This window comes from Periophthalmus magnuspinnatus, chromosome 12, assembly GCF_009829125.3.
Source record: "Periophthalmus magnuspinnatus isolate fPerMag1 chromosome 12, fPerMag1.2.pri, whole genome shotgun sequence".
Classification (NCBI taxonomy): domain Eukaryota; kingdom Metazoa; phylum Chordata; class Actinopteri; order Gobiiformes; family Gobiidae; genus Periophthalmus; species Periophthalmus magnuspinnatus.
This window is the reverse complement of record NC_047137.1, coordinates 9,069,587-9,088,257: the sequence shown is the minus strand read 5'-3', so window position 1 is coordinate 9,088,257 and position 18,671 is coordinate 9,069,587. Positions and strand designations below refer to the sequence as shown.

Sequence of the window (18,671 nt, the reverse complement as noted above, 5' to 3'; positions counted from 1 at the left end):
ATATGAACTGACCAACTAATACAAGAATTACATTTTACATCTGTACAGATCTAAACTACAAGGTTAGCAGTTTGTTTGTTTTTTATGCAGAATAAGACAGGATATTGTATTGTTTGTGGAGGAAATTATGGTACTTCAAAAATTCCAGCTTTTCCAGCCATTCAGTAAAACATTAGGCTATTAAACAACGACAATTTGAGCAAAAAGTGTAAATATGTCATTGTTATCAGGCACGAGGGAGGGATTTTGCAGTAGTGGTCATTTTGTCTTTTTTTGGTTCAGTTTAAAACACTCCAAATAGGCCAATTATTACACTGAATAACTTGGAAAAGTTTCCAATTGGAGTTAACTATTTCAAGGCACAACTGGCAGTCCTTCAAGGTGCACTACTGTTCCTCAGCACTCTGGCTGAAAATCACTGTTCTATGATATTCTAATTTTGTGAAGAGGTGAGGGATTTACTACAATGTAGGTTTAAAAATGGTGTATTAAATTATTATTATTTAATGTATTTATTTTGCAATGAAGATTTTTAGCTTTATTATTTCAAAATTAAATGTAAGAAATGTATCTTCTATCATTAGGATTATTTAATTTAAGCAGTTTGTAATCCGGTGTCACTCTTAATTAAACTTTACCCCCATCTGGTGGACTTGGATGGTATTACATGTGAATCCAGCGACTGTGTGCGACAGGTTACTGCGACTTTTCCAGAAACATTCAGGGAAAAAACACTTAAAAAACGGACTGTCTCGCGAACAAACGTCACAATGATGGGCTTAAATTACCAGTCGATGAAAGTAGCGCACGAGGCCAGGGAAGCGGTGAGTATCTAGCTAGTTGGCCCTGTTTTTATTTTTTTTGTAGTTTTCTTCTGCAGAATGCTATGAAACGTTGAGCTAGCAATATGATACCTAAAAATAAGTTATGTTCACAACAACTTTGCTAATAATTTAAATGCTCTCCTTGTGGGTCTTGGTTTGAATAAATGTAACTTTTAAACTCTTTATTTCGGGCACTTCTTCACAGTTAGCATTTCATTAGCTTAATCAGCGTGCACAGCGTCCCTGGTTGCCTAGATACCGCTAAACCACGTGCGGCATGGACCAAGAATGACGATTCTTTCACTTTGATATCCTGGATTACTTTTACATGTATTGCCAATTAAGAAAGAATTTTTTTTTTTTTTTTTTTTTTTAACTTATTTACAATCAGCCTCCAATTAACAAAGTAGGCTACTATAATTAAGAATTAACAATTATTTTGACTTTTGTTTGCGTGTTAAAGGAGGAGCAGAGGACAGACTTGAGGAGGAAGAGTCTTCTAGTCCTCATATACCATCACCTCATGGGACAAGGGTAAGCTGTAGGGATAAGGTTTACATCCATCTGGATCATGAGGTTTCTATTGATGTTCTAAATAGACAGTAACACTTAATACAAGGCTGGAATTGCACTACAGTATGTATCTTACGCTTACTGGTTTAAAAATGTAACAGCCTGGGTTGCCAGTGTCTAAATCTGCTGATAGAGGACACACAAGTTTTTTCTCATTCTTGGTATATGGACAGGCCTTGCCTCATGCAAAAGTTTAGAACCTCCAGAATTCACTCACTGAGCTGCAGCTGCGGCACTAGCACTGATTAACGATTAGCTGCTAATGCTAGGGTTTAGGTAGTAAGGATTCAGATTCAGATCAGAGTCCTTTTACGTTAAAACTAACTGGATTTCAAGATTGAATCTGGCAACCCAAATATGTGGTGGTGGTGGTGGTGGTGGTCAGAGGGGCTGATGATGCAGCTTGGTACCCTCGCCTCTGTCTGTCACAGGGCAGCAGAGTAGCTTAGTAGCTTAACACTACTGAGTTTGGAGTGAATGAATAATCACTACAGTGTAGCGGTTTGAGAGTGTTCAACAAGCGTTTAAATGGCATTAAAAGTGCAAGCCATTATGCTTACCTGTTATCTGGGGACACTGATAGGTTATGTTTATTAGATTAGATTTGTACGGCTCATTTGGTCAAGAACAACTGAAAAAAGGAAGATCAACAGACATTTAAACATGAGCCACCTTGGTTCCGTCTGCATGAATGAATCCCCAGATACATGGAAGCTGCCCTGGCTCTCGACCAAGAGACAAACTTGGGCCTGAGGAGGTTTGAGGTGTGTGACAACATCGACCTGGAGATGGTGCTGATGGAGTACGAGAGCTACCACTACGTTAAATACCAGAAGTATCCCAAACTCATCAGGAAGGTCACAGAAGCAGGTAACATTAGTAGCTAGGAAATTTGAGGAAGTGTGACTGTATGTGCAGATATTATATATAACTCACAAACACACCGAATGAGAGTGTGTTTGTGAGAGAAGAGCAAACGTGTGGTTTATTTGGTCAGTTGGCTTGTGTACATGCCAGGTGTTTAAAGTGTAACTAAACACCTAAACTTCTCAGAAAGCCACATTTCAAATAGAGCTGCTAAACTGGACAGTGCCTCTGGGCTAAAGAAAAGTGTCAGAGAGGAGTGGGCTCTGGGGGTATAAGGAAGACTTTGATTGGTCTCACAGGCATCAACATTTCAAACTCCACCCCTGCAGTCAGGTGTTTGTAAGCAGAAACACCTGTCTTTAATCCCTGTGTGGTGTCACATAGTACTTGTAATTGATAGTGGCCACTGGAGACAGAACACACTCAGTTTTGACAGTTTTTGACCAGAAAGCTGCAAATATACATGATTTGTCCTAAGATTGCAAAAAAAGACATAGAACAGCAGGCAATACTATTAAAACATATATACACAGTTTAGTAGCCAAAAAAATGTAACATACAAGAAATGTTTTTTGTTTTGTTTTGTTTTTTAACTAACTTTTCTTTTTATCTAATCTACATCTATTTGCCTTTTTATCAAAAGGTGAAAACAGATGTGGAAAGCCTTCTAGTGTTAAAAGGTACAGTGATATTCTGTGTTACTAGTGTGTGTGTGTGTGTGTGGGGGTGTGTGGGGGTGTGCGTGCGTGTGTGTGCGCGTTCATGTATAGAGCCTTGATGGGGGGTGGAAGAGGTTAAGTGGAGCGGGTAAGAGTGCAGGTGCTTATGTATTTGGCTGTATGTTGGTTTTAGAATGGTATTTGAACAATGTGACCCTAGGTAATATCTGTTTTAATTCATTTGTGGTCAAGTTATCTATGTACATTCAATCTGTATTTTCAGTATTTTCACCAACCTGCTCTGGGACTAGAGGTGTAAATTAGCATTCATGTTACAACCTGGGACCAGCATCTTTCCTATGACTTGTCTTGGTTAATGTATTGTTGTGCAAATACAAAGCATACCATACCATGGTATTATACCATTAAGAGCTTACTAAAATGTCTCTTTATTTTACATGTATAAATTCATTGACTAATATATTTTTGTGTCTCTTTTTCTATAGGAATACCTGCTCAGTACCAAAGCCTCTGCCTAAAATCACGTCTTCTCAACATCCAAGCTCAGGGAAGAAAACCGCAGCCAGTGCACAGCCAAATGTAAGACAGATACGAATACAGTTTACCTTTTGTTTTATATACTTGGCATTTAAAACTGCTTTCAATTTATGCTTTCAGTTTGCAGACTTTAACTCTTTTTACATAAAAAATTCAGATGGAGCTCGGACTCATCATGCTGTCTGTAGAGCAGGACCGGCCCCTCATGTGTGTATGTGCTTATGAGAGGAAAAGTCGAGCTCAGTGGCTCACAGACCAGAGCAGGGCTCTTTGATCCAGGTTTTTTGAGTGTAATTAATCATGATTAATTCTGTAGGGCTGGATGTCCTTCTGATAACTAGTTTACATGGTGTAACTGCAGATACAGCTCCATCACTTGGCCTCACCCTGGTATTACCTGGGACATCAGAGGACCTGTGTGTCCTAGCGTGTTTGTGTGTTTGAGTGAAGGATGAGAGGGGATAGCTGGGAGTGTCTTTGGTGAGGAAACAGGCACAGTTTTGCACAGGGAAGAGATGCCAGAACTGTTGATCACACTATATTAGGTGTGAGGGGAGCCATCTTAATTCCTGATCTGATGAGGCTTTCTAGATGGTTGGGAAGGGCAATGGGTGAAGGTGGGGAGGAGAGTGAAGAGTCTCAAATGTAGCAAAGGGCACCCAGGGCTGGTCTGTGGGCAGGGGAGGTGATGGGGATGCTGGGGCTGTCACAAGGACCCTGGAGAAAGTGACGCTGGTGATGAATCTTTTGCTGGGGAAGGTGGAGGTAGTTGTGCTGCTGACTTATTCTCTGGTGGAAGTGGAGGTGGTGGTGCTGCTGAATCCCTCGCTGGGGGAGGTGGTTCTGCTGCTGGTGATGACTCCTTCGCTGGGGGAGGTGGTTGTGGTAGTTGTGCTGCTGCTGGTGGTACTGCTGACTTATTGGCTTGGTCTCTGGCTGGCACAGCAGGAATGCTTCTCTCATTCCTCTTTTCTATCACTGGTTGTACAGGACCCTGTCCAGGCCGGTGTCTCAGAGCGAGGAGGAGGTTATCCATCAGCACTCTCACTCCACCTCTGCTCTGCTAGCAAAGGCATCAGTGACACAGAACAAATGGTATTTAATGTGACAAACATTAAAGCTGATATAAAGTGTTTACATAAAACATTTAATTCAAACTTTTTTCCAGATGTCACGGGAACGTTTGCTGAAGCCTCTAAATGGATTCTCTGGGATAACTGAAGAAATGAGGGAACTGGCTACCATCATCAGTAGGGTAAATATAATATTTAACACATATTACTTTCATTTTTTTTATGTATAAAACAAATGCAGTTTGCAAAGTGTTCTATATCATTGAGTGGGGGTATTTTGCATGTGCTTAGAAGTAATACAGTACTGCAGAGAACAGTGAGCCTCTGTCCATATATATGTTTTGGAAATACTATTCAAATACTAAGTTATGACTTGGTTATGACTTAAATGGGACGTATGGATTTATCTTTTAGTGTTGTTGATGTAATTAGACAATTGAACTAACTAACTATGTACTATGAAGAATATCCCATATATTACATTTTAAAAGTAAAGATAAAATCTTCAAAACACAAAAAACACAAGCTTTTAAATTGTATTTAAAATGGGTGTCATCAAAAACTTTACTTAAAGGCACTATGTAACTTTTCTGGTGGACAGTCCCCTTCTGCTTCTCTCTAAGGAGATGTTATTACCTTGTATGGAATGTTCCACTGTGTGGAATTGAGGCTTATATTTCATGCATTTATTTAATTACAGGTGTTTTATTACTGAAAAAAATGTGCCTTACCACAAGCATAACTTATAACTTAGCCTACTGCTGTCGCCTGTCTCCATGGAGATAGATACATTTAATACCTTATTGTGGAACTTACCAAAAAATATATAAATAACATTACCTCATGGAGACAAGCAGGTGATAGAACCTTCACAAGAAAACTTACATCGTGCACCTTTAAGCAATGTTACATTACAGTTACATTTACTTGGTTAATTTTCTAAATAAATTGTACTTTTCAGAGTGCTTTTCTAGCAGCATACTTTTATTTCTACTTGAGTAATATTTTTATTGAAATAATAGTACTCTTGCTTGAATAAAAGTTTTGGTTACTCTTCCCACTGGGAGTAAGTCTACAAGTGACAAAAGTTTTATATTGACAATTTGAAATTATTTGAATATTTGCATTTTTTGAGCCGCTCCTTCAGATATGATTTTATTTTTCTCATTTTTGTGTCTATCCTTTTGAAAATACCAGATTTTGTGCATTATTTAATATTTATCCTTCAACTTACATTCGCCTCAACATATAAATCAGATGTTACAGATGTTGCAGTTCCTCTTTCTTCAGTATTAGTTTTCCCAAATACTTTTTATTACTTTTACTTGTGTAATTTCTTGGACCACCATTTTGTACTTCTTCTTGAGTAACATTATTTTGAAATAATGTTAGTCTTACTTGAGTACAATTTTCTACCCACCTCTGACTATTCACTGTAATATTTAGCCTGAGCACTAGGGAGCAGCACAAATCTTCCCTGAAAATGAATCGATCTGCTGTATTAATGAAGCTCTATGTTCTATCTATTTCTCTTACGCTTTGCTCCCTTCTAAAGGACACCTATTTACGCCCCCCATCCAGTGACCTAACTTTCTGCTTATGTGTGTGTGTGTGTCTCTTAGGACATCTATTTGCACAGCCCGAACGTGCGCTGGGAGGACATCATCGGCCTGGAAGACGCTAAGCGATTAGTCAAAGAGGCCGTCGTCTACCCCATTAAGGTGTGCGCGCTATTTCAACACTGGTATTTGGCCCGCTTCGATTCTGAATACATCTCCTTTAGCTGGGGCAAGGGCTACAGTGGGCCAGAGGGGTCAAGCCAGTCCTTTAGCCTGACGTGAAATCCATATCTGGTGGTATAATACACAGATGGATAGATAGAAGTGTATAGATGTATTATGTAGACAGGGGCGTCAAATCTCTATCACGATGACAGCAAATCAGGCGGTCTGCATCCTCTTTGACATTTGTGGCCAGAGATGAAAACTGATGTGCCGATCTTTTCCATTCGGTGCAGTTTTATTGAATAACAGCGTTCCCGCAATGCCCAAATTCATCCGGCATTATTGTTCATTCGGAGGGTTAAGGTCAGAATGGAGAATGCATGCATTTGTATTCATCTGTGTGAGGGGGTAGATAGAGGAATGGTGCGCCTTTAAGACAGAGTAATCAGTGGTTCAGCATTGTGGTGTTGGCATTGGGAAAATTAAAATGCATGTGTCAGAGTATAAGGTTATTAAACCCAAAGTATGTGGTTGCTTTTCTTTTGTTTGAGAAGAAGTGCAATGCTGTTTATGTAAAAATATGTTGGATTGATATGAATCGCCAGGACAAGAAAAATAAATTGAATTCCAATTGATTGGTCTATAATACTTACCACCTTACACCATTAAATGAAAACGGTATGTTCAGTATCAAAGATCAATGACATTATTTTATCTAATACATAAACATGATTGTGTGTTTATTTGGTCTGGACAGTGTGTGTTAATGAACATGAAATACATGCTGGAAACATGCCAGATTGTATCATCCACTGTCCCCCATTCGTTTTGACAAACAGTATGAAAGCCACTGCTGCCCCACTGTGGCATCTGGTCTCAGCGGTCTCCCGTCCAAGTACCGGTAGGTCTATTTATCAGGCCCAGTCTTGCTTAGCTTCCAAGATTCAACTGGGCATTCTCAAGATGGTCACACTACCAGTACCAGATGTTGGTTAGTGCCATTGCCTCACATCAGAAAGGTCTTTAGTTCAAATCAAGGTTCTCCTCTCCTAAGGTGCACTATGTACCGTTATTGTGGTGGGTGGGGCATCTTGTCTTATGGAAATGCTTTGCCTGCTTTGCCTGGAATGATGAAATTATGGCATTATATTTATCTTCTCCTGGGATGCTGTTGGTCAGAGTTTTCATATATTTCTTTGTGTCTACAGTACCCCCAGTTATTTACCGGGATATTGTCACCATGGAAAAGCTTACTGCTTTATGGGCCTCCAGGTATCTATACATTTCTTTACCACTTTTTGATAAAACATACAACATAAATCAATATTTTAAATACATCTTGCTCTGTGATACAGGTACAGGGAAGACTATGCTGGCCAAGGCTGTAGCTACAGAGTGCAAGACCACCTTTTTCAACATCTCTGCCTCCAGCATCATCAGCAAGTGGAGAGGAGACTCGGAGAAACTAGTCCGGGTAATCTGTAGCATACACGCATACTTGACATAAGATGCTGTTTTACCTTTAATTGAGTAATTGTTTGGATCACATATGTTTACTTCTACTTGTGAAATATTCTTTTTAGTAACAATGCACTTATTTAAATATGTTTTTGGCTTCTTTATCCAACTACTTCTGTACACAAATACTTTAGAATTCTGTCCTTGCAGGTATTGTTTGATCTAGCCAGGTATCACGCTCCATCCACAATCTTTCTGGATGAACTGGAGTCAGTGATGGGTCAAAGAGGGTCCACTATGGGGTAAGTAAATCTTAAAGAAGACATACTGTGCTTGTGTCTGCTTTAAAGTTATAATCTATGGCAACTGTTGATGACTTAATAAAAGAAACATGTCAGCTGACTTCCGCATTAGAAAATTACGGTACCCAGTTGGAGCTGACATCGGTATAAAATATAAAATATAAAGATTGGTTAATGATTCCATGAATCATGCCAAATACAACTTTGAGGGTGTAAATAGTGACGGAAAACTATAACATGGTTAAAAACTCAAAAAAGTTGATTTTGCACAATGGGTCCACATTAATGCTAGCTCAGATCTCTATGTTCCTACTCTGTCTGTAGTAACATGTGTGTTGTTCTCCAGAGGGGAGCATGAGAGCAATCGCAGGATGAAGGCTGAGCTCCTGGTTCAGATGGATGGACTGGCCAGATCAGACGACTTGGTGTTTGTGCTAGCCGCCTCCAACCTGCCATGGTAAATCAGAGCACTCACTTTTTTTGTGTGTGTGATATATAATTTTATATAATTATATATATATATATATATATATATATACATACACACACACAATAAATATATGTATTTATTTATTTAAGATAGGAATAGTGCTGTGGGTTATGAAGAGTTAAGCATTAAGTGCCATGTAAGTGAAAATGTTTGAAACATTAGTTCTGTTTAAAAAAAAACAACGCTGTATTAATTAAAATACAGTACATTCCAAATCTATATATGGTAATTGAAATCATACTACTAACCACAATTAATTTAACACATAAATGCAAATATAAACATGTGCTATAGGCAGACAGTTATTAATAAATGACTAAATAGTGCAGTCATTTTCCAGATGTTGGTTTATGTGTTGTAGGGAGCTGGACCATGCGATGTTGAGGAGGCTGGAGAAGAGGATCCTGGTGGGCTTCCCCTCATCCCTGGCTCGACAGGCCATGGTCTCACACTGGCTGCCTCCATTCCGCTCCACCGAGGGAGGGGTAGAACTGCGCACTCAGCTGGACTATCAGACTCTCGCCAAGGTCAGTCATACAGAAAGAATAAAGGCTGGACAACCAGGTGTGCATAAGGGAACCTGTGACTGGAAATGACCATTTAGCCATTATGCTGCACTGAGACCTATTATTGTGTTTTAACTATTCAAATTAGATAGAGATAGAGAGATAGAGAGATAACTTCACACGAAAAGCAAAACTGAAATTGATCTTCTGAAAGCTGGTGGTCACAAATGGCTATTAACCTCATATAAAAACACAGTTGACTCAATTATAAAATGTGTAAAATAAATCACATTCTGAACAACTTTGTCAAGCTTTAACTGTAATTATGGACACACTGGCTGTGGTCACATGCACACTCCGATTAATATCAGATGATTTAGCTTTTTAATTGTCATTTTTATATATATATATATATATATATATATATATATATATATATATATATATATATATATATATATATATATATATATATATATATATATATATATATATATAAAATGACATCAATTGTGTTATAAAAGTAGTTATTCTCCACAAGTATCGAGAACTCTTAATCTTGCAAGCACCTTTCTTCAATTTTGTCCCAGTCCTATACTAAACACATATAACTTTGTTTTTGTCTGCAACTTAATACTGTATAGAACATTTTCCCCCAAAATTGTTATATTTGAGTTAGTTTGAGAATTGGGAAATAAAAGTGCAAACACAACTGTAGTAAAGAAAAAGATGCATTTATTATTCTAACGTTGTCGTGTAGGAGATGGAGGGTTACTCTGGCTCGGACATTGCATTGGTTTGTAAGGAGGCCTCCATGAGACCTGTGCGGAAGATCTTTGATGCTCTTGAATCAATTCACAATGGTACAAACTACACATCTACGATCAACAATATTCCCAGTCCATTCATAAAAACATGCTCACTCCTCCACAGGTGATACAGACACTCCTGCCATCTGCTTAGACACTGTGACCACGGCTGATTTCATGGAAGTACTCGCCCACATCAAGCCCTCAGCCAGGAGCCTTATGGACAGATATACGGCCTGGGAAAAGGAATACAAGTCTGTGTAGTGGACTGTACATGGACTGAAACTATAACAGGCAATAATACTGAATGAAAAAATGAATGACAGCAGAATCTTAATACTGAATGATCTGCCTAATACAGTAAATGTGAATGTAAAATATTATGTACGTTGGAGTTGTCATGGGAGCTATTTTAATAATTTAAAAGCATGTTTTGTTTAATGACAACAATGGGACATGGTTTCCTTGTTCCTAATAAAAGTAAAAGAAAAAAGGAAATTGACTTAAATAGACTGAATTGCAGTAATAGAGAGCAAGTCAACTATGCAATAATTAAATCTTAATATCAAATCATTTTTCCCAATACACCTAAAATTGTGCCAAGTTTGTTTTGTAATGTTGGGTTTATACAATTTTAGAAATAAGGTATTCATTCATGGGTTTCAACTTTCTCTTTACAAGCAACATTTTGAGCACATCTCTGCATTCAAAAGATATGTTTTATTTTGATGTGTTAATTGCTATGTTAACGGTGCAATTTTTTTTTATTATTCTGAAACCCACGGATAGTTAACAGCAGTCTCCAATGTGCCTTTTTTCTATGGGAAAAATGTATGGAAATTTTACCTGCCCGTAATCGAACTGGTGAGTGCCTGACATGCTCCATTGTCTGGCTTACAAATAAAAATAATAATGCATTGGATTTATAGAGCACCCTTCAAAACACCCAAAGCACTTTACAGTATATTATCCATTCACTCCAGTGGCAGTAAGCTACTATGTAGACACAGCTGCCCTGGGTCAGACTGACGGAAGCAAGGCTTCCAATCCGACCAACACACACCACATTCATATTAGGCAAAGTAGATAAAGTGTCTTGCCTAAGGACACAAAGAGCAGAAATCAATCCCATGACCTTTGGATTGGTGGACCCCTAACCACTGAGCCATTGTCGCCCCAAACATTAATAGCCAAAAATCCGACAGATAAAATGCATATTGATGTTAATCAGATATCTTACCATTAATATTCTTTTTCACTTCAGTGATGACAGTGAGCCGAGCTGTTTATAATGAGGCTAGAGGAGGTTCTTGAGGATGTGTTCTACAGCGTCTGGAAAACTGTCACAGGTCAGGTGAGGAGGAGGGCTGATTTTGTGCTCATCTCCTTCTCTGTATTTGCCTGACAGACAAAAGGAACTTATTATTATTAATTATTATTACAGGTGAATTACTGAACAAAAAATGTTTTATAACTCACCAGTTTTAACAAGAATTCCAAACATTCCTGCATTCTGAGCCCCACCAACATCATCTCTGGCATCCTAGAGTACAAAGATTACATGTGGAAACTTGTAGAACACATAACTAAAATAACATACACTATACACACTATTGAACATTCACAATTTAAAGGTGACATACTATCCAAATTTCACTTTTATGAGCTTTTTAGTATTGCATTAACTGTATATATTTCCATGGAGGTAAGGTTGAGCCTTTATTGTCTTTAAAAGGAAATTTGTTAAGCAGATGACACCACCAGGCCAAGTTACAGGTCTGATCGGTGGAGAAGTGAGCCCACTCACAATTAATGTTTTGGCAATAAACACACCTGCAATTTCAGGCAAAAGTAATGAAAATAATCCCTAAAGCATACATACATCTCCTATCATGACAGCTTCACAGGCACTGCAGCCCAAATCGGAAAGAGCCTGTTGAAAGAGAACTGTGTACATAGATATGATGCTATAACATTACAACATACAGTAATTCATACACATTTATACAAAAGTTACCTGGGTAAAAAATGTTTTCTCGGGCTTCCCCACTACTGTTGCTTTACAGTCTGTGGCGTACTCCAGTCCTGTCACAAAGGGACCAGGACCAAGAGCCAAACCATCCTTACGTTTATAATACCGGGCTTTATGGATGGCGATGAGAGGAGCTCCATCCAATATCATCCTGCAAAGTAAAATAAATGTATGAATGAAATATAACCACAGACTGTTTAGTTTGGTAGGTTTGGTATGTAAATGCCTGCATTACCTGAAGGCCTTGTTCATTGTCTGATAGTTAAAATGGTCAGGAGCCAGTCCGATGACAACAGCATTTGGGTCAGAAGTATCAATACCTGTAACATAAGAAGTGATAGATGGCACCAAATAACAATCAGCTACAACTAGGGTAAGTTGAATATTTGGCATGTTGGAAAAACATTGTGTCATTTTTCATTACACCAACCAAGAAGATATATCAGGGAATAGGTGATTTTTGTTGGAGATGTGGGATTGATGGTGCCAATATTTCGGGAATGTGTGGTCATATTGGTCAGAGATTCATCAATTTGTATTTTTTTTAATTGCCATCCCCTGTCATGCCATGTATCTAGGTAACACAGTCCTAGATGGCTTTAACAATGAAATGATGTTATGTTTGAAATGCTATGTCAGTTTTACAGTATGAAGAAAGATGGTCCCTTGTATGCCCCAAATATTCTAAGTTCGTAATGAACTGAAACGGAAAAGCAAGAACATTGTGATTTTAATCTGTAGTGTAATGATGTGATATTTTCTGTTTAGCTCAAAGTTGACACCTTTTGTTGTTCTTGTAACTATGTGTTGTTAATCTAACTGCTTTTGTATGTGATCCTATGCCGACAAGCTGATGTGAAGGTTTGTCATTTTGTGTTTCCTGCACCCGAACAGTACAGTACATTGGAGTGTGTAATGTGCTTTTTCAATAAAATATAAATCTGGCTTGTCTACTTTGGCTTGGTTCACCAAGTATACAAACTTTCCCTATCATTCCTTGTTATGATTGTTAAGTTGTAAAATAATCAAGGACGGTTTGGCATTATTACCATTACTATTATATCCAGATGTTTAACGCAATATATCAATATGTAAATACTGGTTCAGAAAAGTAAAAACATAATCCCATAAGAATAGCTTTGCCTCAAACATGGTGGGCTTGTACCTGTGAAGTCTTCGAGTGCACTGTCCTCCACCAGCAGCAGGGGCCTGTGCTGCCTCTGCTCCAAGAGACTCCTCGCTGCCGTCAGGGAAGTGAAGATCTCCTTTTCCTGTGGACAAGACGTATGATATTGAAACCCTAAAACTTCGCAGCATATTGTTAAAAGAATTTGGCCAAAATGCATCTATGCTAAAACAGAAACAAAAAGCTAGCAGACTTGGTTCCCTCCCCAGCATATCTTGAGACAATGCAAGTGCAACTTTTTCCTATGGGATTATTAAGAGTCACATCATCGCAGCAGTTTGGATCCAAATGTTTACAGTTCAATAGACACAGACAGCACAAGCATGGACTTTGCCCAAACCTCCTGATATACTAAAGACATACCAGGGAACAAAAAATATTTCACATTAAAGAAAGCTTTTTTAAAGGGCCCATATTATGATAATTACTAATCTATGTTATAATGTTGTTTCCTCAGCAAAAATCTATCCAGAGTTGTGTTTCATTTCATTTACACATGTTTAACACACAAACTCTGTATATTTAGGCTGAGTTCTTCTCTCAAACATAAAACACAATGTTCCACTTTGTGATTGTCACGCGTTAATGCAGGAAGTGCTCAAATGTGGGGTTTTTTAAACTCCATACACTTTCACTACAATTGTTTGGATGATTCCAGCCCTGGAACTGCCTCTACTGACCGAACGGTAAAAGGTATCTGCTAGCTTGAAAATGACTGCTTCATGACATCACAAGGAGGAACAGAGCATTTTGAGTTTTGGAGATGTAGGGTTACTCAAACATGTGTGAATGAAACAAAACACAACTCCAGGTATGTTTTTGAGGCAGTAACAACATTACTACATGGCTAAAACTCACAAGAATCAATTTTGCCTTTAAGCATGAATTTATAAAACAGCTTTGTTCAAAGTGTTGAAGAATGGTCAAATCTGATAAAATGCCATTTTAGTGAAAGAAGCTTGAATTCCATTGGACAATATCACTTAACAGTCTCCGCCAGTTTGTATCGAGGACTAGCTTGGCCATCTTCTCAGTCCAAAACTTTACAATCTGTGTTGCTCCCCAGGTTGGAGAACTACTGAAGCATACTTTACAATTTTACCTGGACGTCAAAGTTCAGACGCTGCAGTCTCTCAAGCAGGTTTCTCTTACTTTCTTTTGTCGTATTGGTCACAAACTTGATAGCAACAGACGCTTTCCGTAACCTTACAAGAGCAGATAAAAACATGAACGCTTTTATTATTTGTTTAAAGTGCATATGACAGCTTAGAGTACTTTCTCACTAAAACATAGTTAACATCATTATATTTGGGATTTTATTTTAAAAATTGTCAAGTTTTGTCTAGTTTTTAAATTCTGGTGAAGTTCATAATTTTACTTCCTGCTTGGAAATGGACCGCAGATGTGATATTTACAGTTCTGATACCTAGTGACCCTAATGTCAACAAGAGCCAAAACTTGTCTAAATTATACAATAGTCATTATTAGACAAATACAAATAAATGACAGCACTTTTATGTTGTTACATGAATGTTTAAGCTGCCAGAAAAATGTGTTCATCTGTGTAAATTTATCCTGCATTTTGGATGGAATGTTCAGTGTTGATGTTGTTATTTTTGTACTTTCTTCTCAACTATTTTTCCACAAACTGCAACTGATGTAAAACTTTGATAAATATTTACTACAGGTACAAACCCAGCAAACAAAGTAATAAATAGAAAAATATGAAAACCTGTCATATGCACTTTAAGTATGTATGTAAATTAGTATGTTCACTTCATCCATCAGCATCCACTCCTCTTTCTCCTGTATATGTATTATTTATCATGTTGTTGCTTACCTGCTGAGTGCCTCCTGTGCTCCGGGGACAGCGGTGTCTTCTATATGGAGAGTCCCACTGAGGTCGATGAGCACAGCCTTCAGAGCTCTTCTGCCCGCCATGCTGAGAGATCTGAATAAAACACATACTTTATATTAGAATCAGCTAAAGACATTAAAATAAAAAACTGTGAACGTGACTTCTTTAGTATCGATACCCGCTCAAATTAGTATCTAGTTTCAACACTAGTTTTAGTATCAATTAGTATCAGATTTTTTGATAACCCGAGTGGATATGCAAGATATGTATCAGTAAAATATGTGTATGTTTTCTTATTTTTTGCAAAAACGTTAAGCTGTGGGGTGAAAAATTTTAATAAAATGGATTTCAAATAAGGATTGCTTGTTACACCAAAGTATGCATCTATTAAAAAAATAACAATAAGTAGGCTATTGCGTAAGAGAATATCTACTTTCCTCGTATAAAACAAAGTTAAAATTGTGTTAAATTCTGATAAGGATTTGATAAACCTCTTTCATGACCATTAGAAAGGGAGCTTTGGTAGATTTTTTAAAATACTTGATCTTTCGTAATAATTTGATTCCCTCATAGATAAAAGTCCATAATCAGAGTTCACATGGGTAAACGATCAGATTATTGTGTTGGTCACAGTCGGAGAGGATTACTCAAAGGCTGGACTAGAATACAGATTTAGGGATCATATTTATTGGCGATTGATGGTTAGTGGTTGTACAATCCCCCATTATTTAGACATGTTTGGATTTCTGTTGGTTAGTTATCAGTGGGAGCATGTGGTAAGGGTCTTAGGGTGCTCAGGCTTGTCCTGCTTTGGTCCTGATTTGAGCCTAGTTTAGTTTGGATGTCTTTTTTCAGTCCAGGTCTAGCCCAGGTTTAGTCCCAGTTTAGATGTGGTGTAAAATGTGAACAGACCCTAAGAACTAGGTTTGTCAAAAGTATCAAAAATCAGATACTAATCAATACTAAAACTAGTAGGTTACCAAAACTAGATTTGAGCAGGTATCGATACTAAAAATGTAACCTTTCCTGAATAGCTTTAGAATGATCTTGAGCTGTATCAGAAAAAGTAAAAGACTACATAGACTAGTATATGCTCATGGACCGCTATGGAACCTAGACGATGATGGATTACACAGATCTAAGGTCACATGATAATATAAAATAATGTATTACGATTTAATAATTAAAATCATATTGTATTGTCAAAATAAAGAGTGTTTTTGATTATCATCCTGGTATCGGAATCAGTATTGAGTAGTAGCAGTATCGAGTCTATTCCTTTTTAGTATCATGGCACTTCTGGTTTAATTCCTTTTTTAATCCCAGTTAAGTTTTCATATAAAGTGTGAAATTTTAAATATTTCCCCATATCCTCTAGGGCAGGGGTGTCAAACTTAGTGGACCAAAATTTAAAACGGAGACAAATTGACAGCCAAACTCAAAATGTATTGAAAAATCTGGAACAACTCAAGCTTCATATTACAAACATATGAGAAATTTTATTTGAAATAACAGACACTTCAGTAGTATGCATTTATTATTTAAATACATAAAATAAATTATGTTTCTCTCTGCAGTAATTCATTTGGCCGAGGTGTCTAGTAGCTTGGTTGCTAATGAGTGTCATCAGAAAAGGAGGGCGCTTGCTGGTCTCGACTGTGCGCCAGTGTACTAGCAAAGCATTCTGGGATTATTAGTATTAATGGTGCAAGTGCTATATACCGGTGGGCCAGCTCTAATGCACATTCGATATGATATCACGGGCCAAATATAATTACAACACGTGTCAGATTTGGCCCCTGGGCCTGAGTTTGATATATGTGAGTCAAGGGCATCTGAAATAATTCTGTGACCCCATGAAATGACACCAACAGCCATCTGTATTTTTCAACTCTACATTCAGGCAAAAGAGTTTTTAGCAGTTGTTGTAGTCGTACTAATAGTAATGTTGACTAGAATCCCTTCACCTCACAATTTGTAACCATTTCGTTCTTTGTCAACAGAAAGTAAGTAAGCCAATATGGAGCCTACAGGATTTAACAGTGGGATATATGTTGCATTTTGCTGTATTGTTTAATTCAGACACTTAGCTTTGGAGGCAAAGCAATGCAATTATTATTTCTTCATAATGTCAGGGGAATAGAGCTACACTATAATACATTACTGATAATCAATTAATAATTATAATAATAATAATGCAATAAATAAAATTAATAAAATAACTGAACGCTATGGCTCTTTGATATTAGGTTAAAACACAATGATTTCTAAACCTATTGAGTGAATCGTATCTCAGTTTGACGGTGGATAGATAAACAGTTAATAATATCATCGTTTGCATGTTTTAATAAAATGCATTTAAAGATTTGGTCAATTAAAACCTAAAAAAAACTCACCTTTATCAGCAGCTGCACAGCTCCTTTTACTTCCTGTTTACACCTTCTTCTTCTTCTTCTTCTTCTTCTTCTTGTGGATTAGAAGCAAAACGTCTTGCAACGCCCCCTATGCCTCTTCTTTGGAAACATGTACTGTTCATGATTCTTGTAAAATTATTAGTATTATCAGAGGTAGAAAGTAACTAATTACAAGCACTTACGTTACTGTAATTGAGTAGTTTTTTGGGAAGGTTGTTCTTTTTTGAGTAGATTTTGAAACCTGTACTTTTACTTGTAATTAAAATGTTCAATTCATATAAAATACCAATCTAAAATTTAGTGGTATTTTTCAAACATACTTTTTTCTTGTTTGAGTTTTTTTTTTTTTTTTTTAAGACTAGAAGACTATATACCACAAGAAAAATGTTTCACTTTCTCTTCTGCATTTTTATGATTCATTTATTATATTAATCAGATAAGAGGGTTAGTGACTGTAATAATCACTTGTTATACAAATAGAAAACATATGTGTCCCATTGCACTAACAAGCAGCAGCTGTGGAGCATTAGCAGGTCTGCGAGGGCAAATAGATTTAATATAGAGGAGGGGTATTATCAAACTGATGATAACCTGCTCAGACCTGCAGCCAGACTACACAAGGCCAATCCTCTTTGCATGCTCCTTGTGAATAACACTGTGTGGACTTTTGGGTTTGACAAAATATTATGCACTGTCTGTGATTTATGGAGGAAAAACATTTGATAATCTCCTTTTTTGTTTTTGCTCCTAACATATTTGGTATTTAGTTTGCATATGCTTGTGTCCAACATATTTATTTTAAGACATCAAAAAACCTAGATAAGATCAAAGTCCTCTGTTTACTGCTTGCTTTAAATAGACACAGTCAGTGCAAATTACTAACATAATGTAGGTAGGGATCATTATAAAAAATGTAAAGGTGACCTTTGTTTGTATGTTTACAGTATGGCATTATACCATCTTTTCCAAGCTTGTCCAAACCGGCCCAGGAGCCAAATGTGACCTTGTACTGAACTGCCCAATTGATCATAAGTAGTCGTTTTAGCAGTGGTAGAGTAATTCTACCCCAGTAACCTCAATGACACCACACTGCACTGTGATATATGGCTGAAATTGAAGTTCCAACCATTATTAAAAGTGTGGAAAGTCTGTCAGAACTATGTAAAATGCATCCATCTGTTTGACTGACTGTATTGACCACCTTGGGCCCTCCACTTTGAATATGTTACTGGAACCCTATACTCCACCCAGAGCCTTGAGGTCAGCTGACCAGCTCCTGCTGACTGTGTCTAAAGCCAAGCTCAAGAACAAAGGTGACAGAGCCTTCTCTGTGGCAGC

The 18,671-nt window shown here is 37.5% G+C and overlaps 2 protein-coding genes across 2 annotated transcripts; one reads left to right on the top strand and one right to left on the bottom strand.

Moving 5' to 3' along the window:
• Positions 1–770: 770 nt before the first annotated feature.
• katnal2 (katanin p60 subunit A-like 2) lies at positions 771–10,107 on the top strand. The gene is made up of 16 exons (XM_033975901.1): positions 771–824; positions 1,288–1,358; positions 2,101–2,267; positions 2,908–2,944; positions 3,430–3,523; positions 3,639–3,692; positions 4,472–4,576; positions 4,650–4,736; positions 6,177–6,275; positions 7,487–7,550; positions 7,634–7,752; positions 7,947–8,038; positions 8,385–8,495; positions 8,890–9,055; positions 9,795–9,897; positions 9,968–10,107. Exons 1-16 carry the CDS (start codon positions 771–773, stop codon positions 10,105–10,107), a joined length of 1,563 nt encoding a protein of 520 aa, XP_033831792.1.
• hdhd2 (haloacid dehalogenase-like hydrolase domain containing 2) lies at positions 9,751–17,374 on the bottom strand. Its single transcript, XM_055225614.1, has 10 exons — positions 17,316–17,374; positions 14,902–15,012; positions 14,164–14,266; positions 13,041–13,146; positions 12,111–12,195; positions 11,861–12,026; positions 11,726–11,776; positions 11,323–11,386; positions 11,084–11,244; positions 9,751–10,079 (listed from the first exon to the last, which is right to left on the bottom strand). The coding sequence occupies exons 2-9, from the start codon at positions 15,000–15,002 to the stop codon at positions 11,141–11,143; spliced, it is 780 nt and encodes a 259-aa protein (XP_055081589.1). The 5' UTR covers positions 15,003–15,012; positions 17,316–17,374; the 3' UTR covers positions 9,751–10,079; positions 11,084–11,140.
• Positions 17,375–18,671: the final 1,297 nt, after the last annotated feature.

Excerpts from the sequence above, each read along its gene's own strand:
- katnal2 (XM_033975901.1), top strand. The coding sequence starts at position 771 with ATGATGGGCTTAAATTACCAGTCGATGAAAGTAGCGCACGAGGCCAGG. Across the intron at positions 1,359-2,100 it reads CATCACCTCATGGGACAAGG|ATACATGGAAGCTGCCCTGG; the intron begins GTAAGCTGTAGG and ends ATGAATCCCCAG. Across the intron at positions 8,039-8,384 it reads CAAAGAGGGTCCACTATGGG|AGGGGAGCATGAGAGCAATC; the intron begins GTAAGTAAATCT and ends GTTGTTCTCCAG.
- hdhd2 (XM_055225614.1), bottom strand. The coding sequence starts at position 15,002 with ATGGCGGGCAGAAGAGCTCTGAAGGCTGTGCTCATCGACCTCAGTGGG. Across the intron at positions 14,267-14,901 it reads GCACAGGAGGCACTCAGCAG|GTTACGGAAAGCGTCTGTTG; the intron begins GTAAGCAACAAC and ends TGCTCTTGTAAG. Across the intron at positions 12,027-12,110 it reads ACAATGAACAAGGCCTTCAG|GATGATATTGGATGGAGCTC; the intron begins GTAATGCAGGCA and ends TTTACTTTGCAG.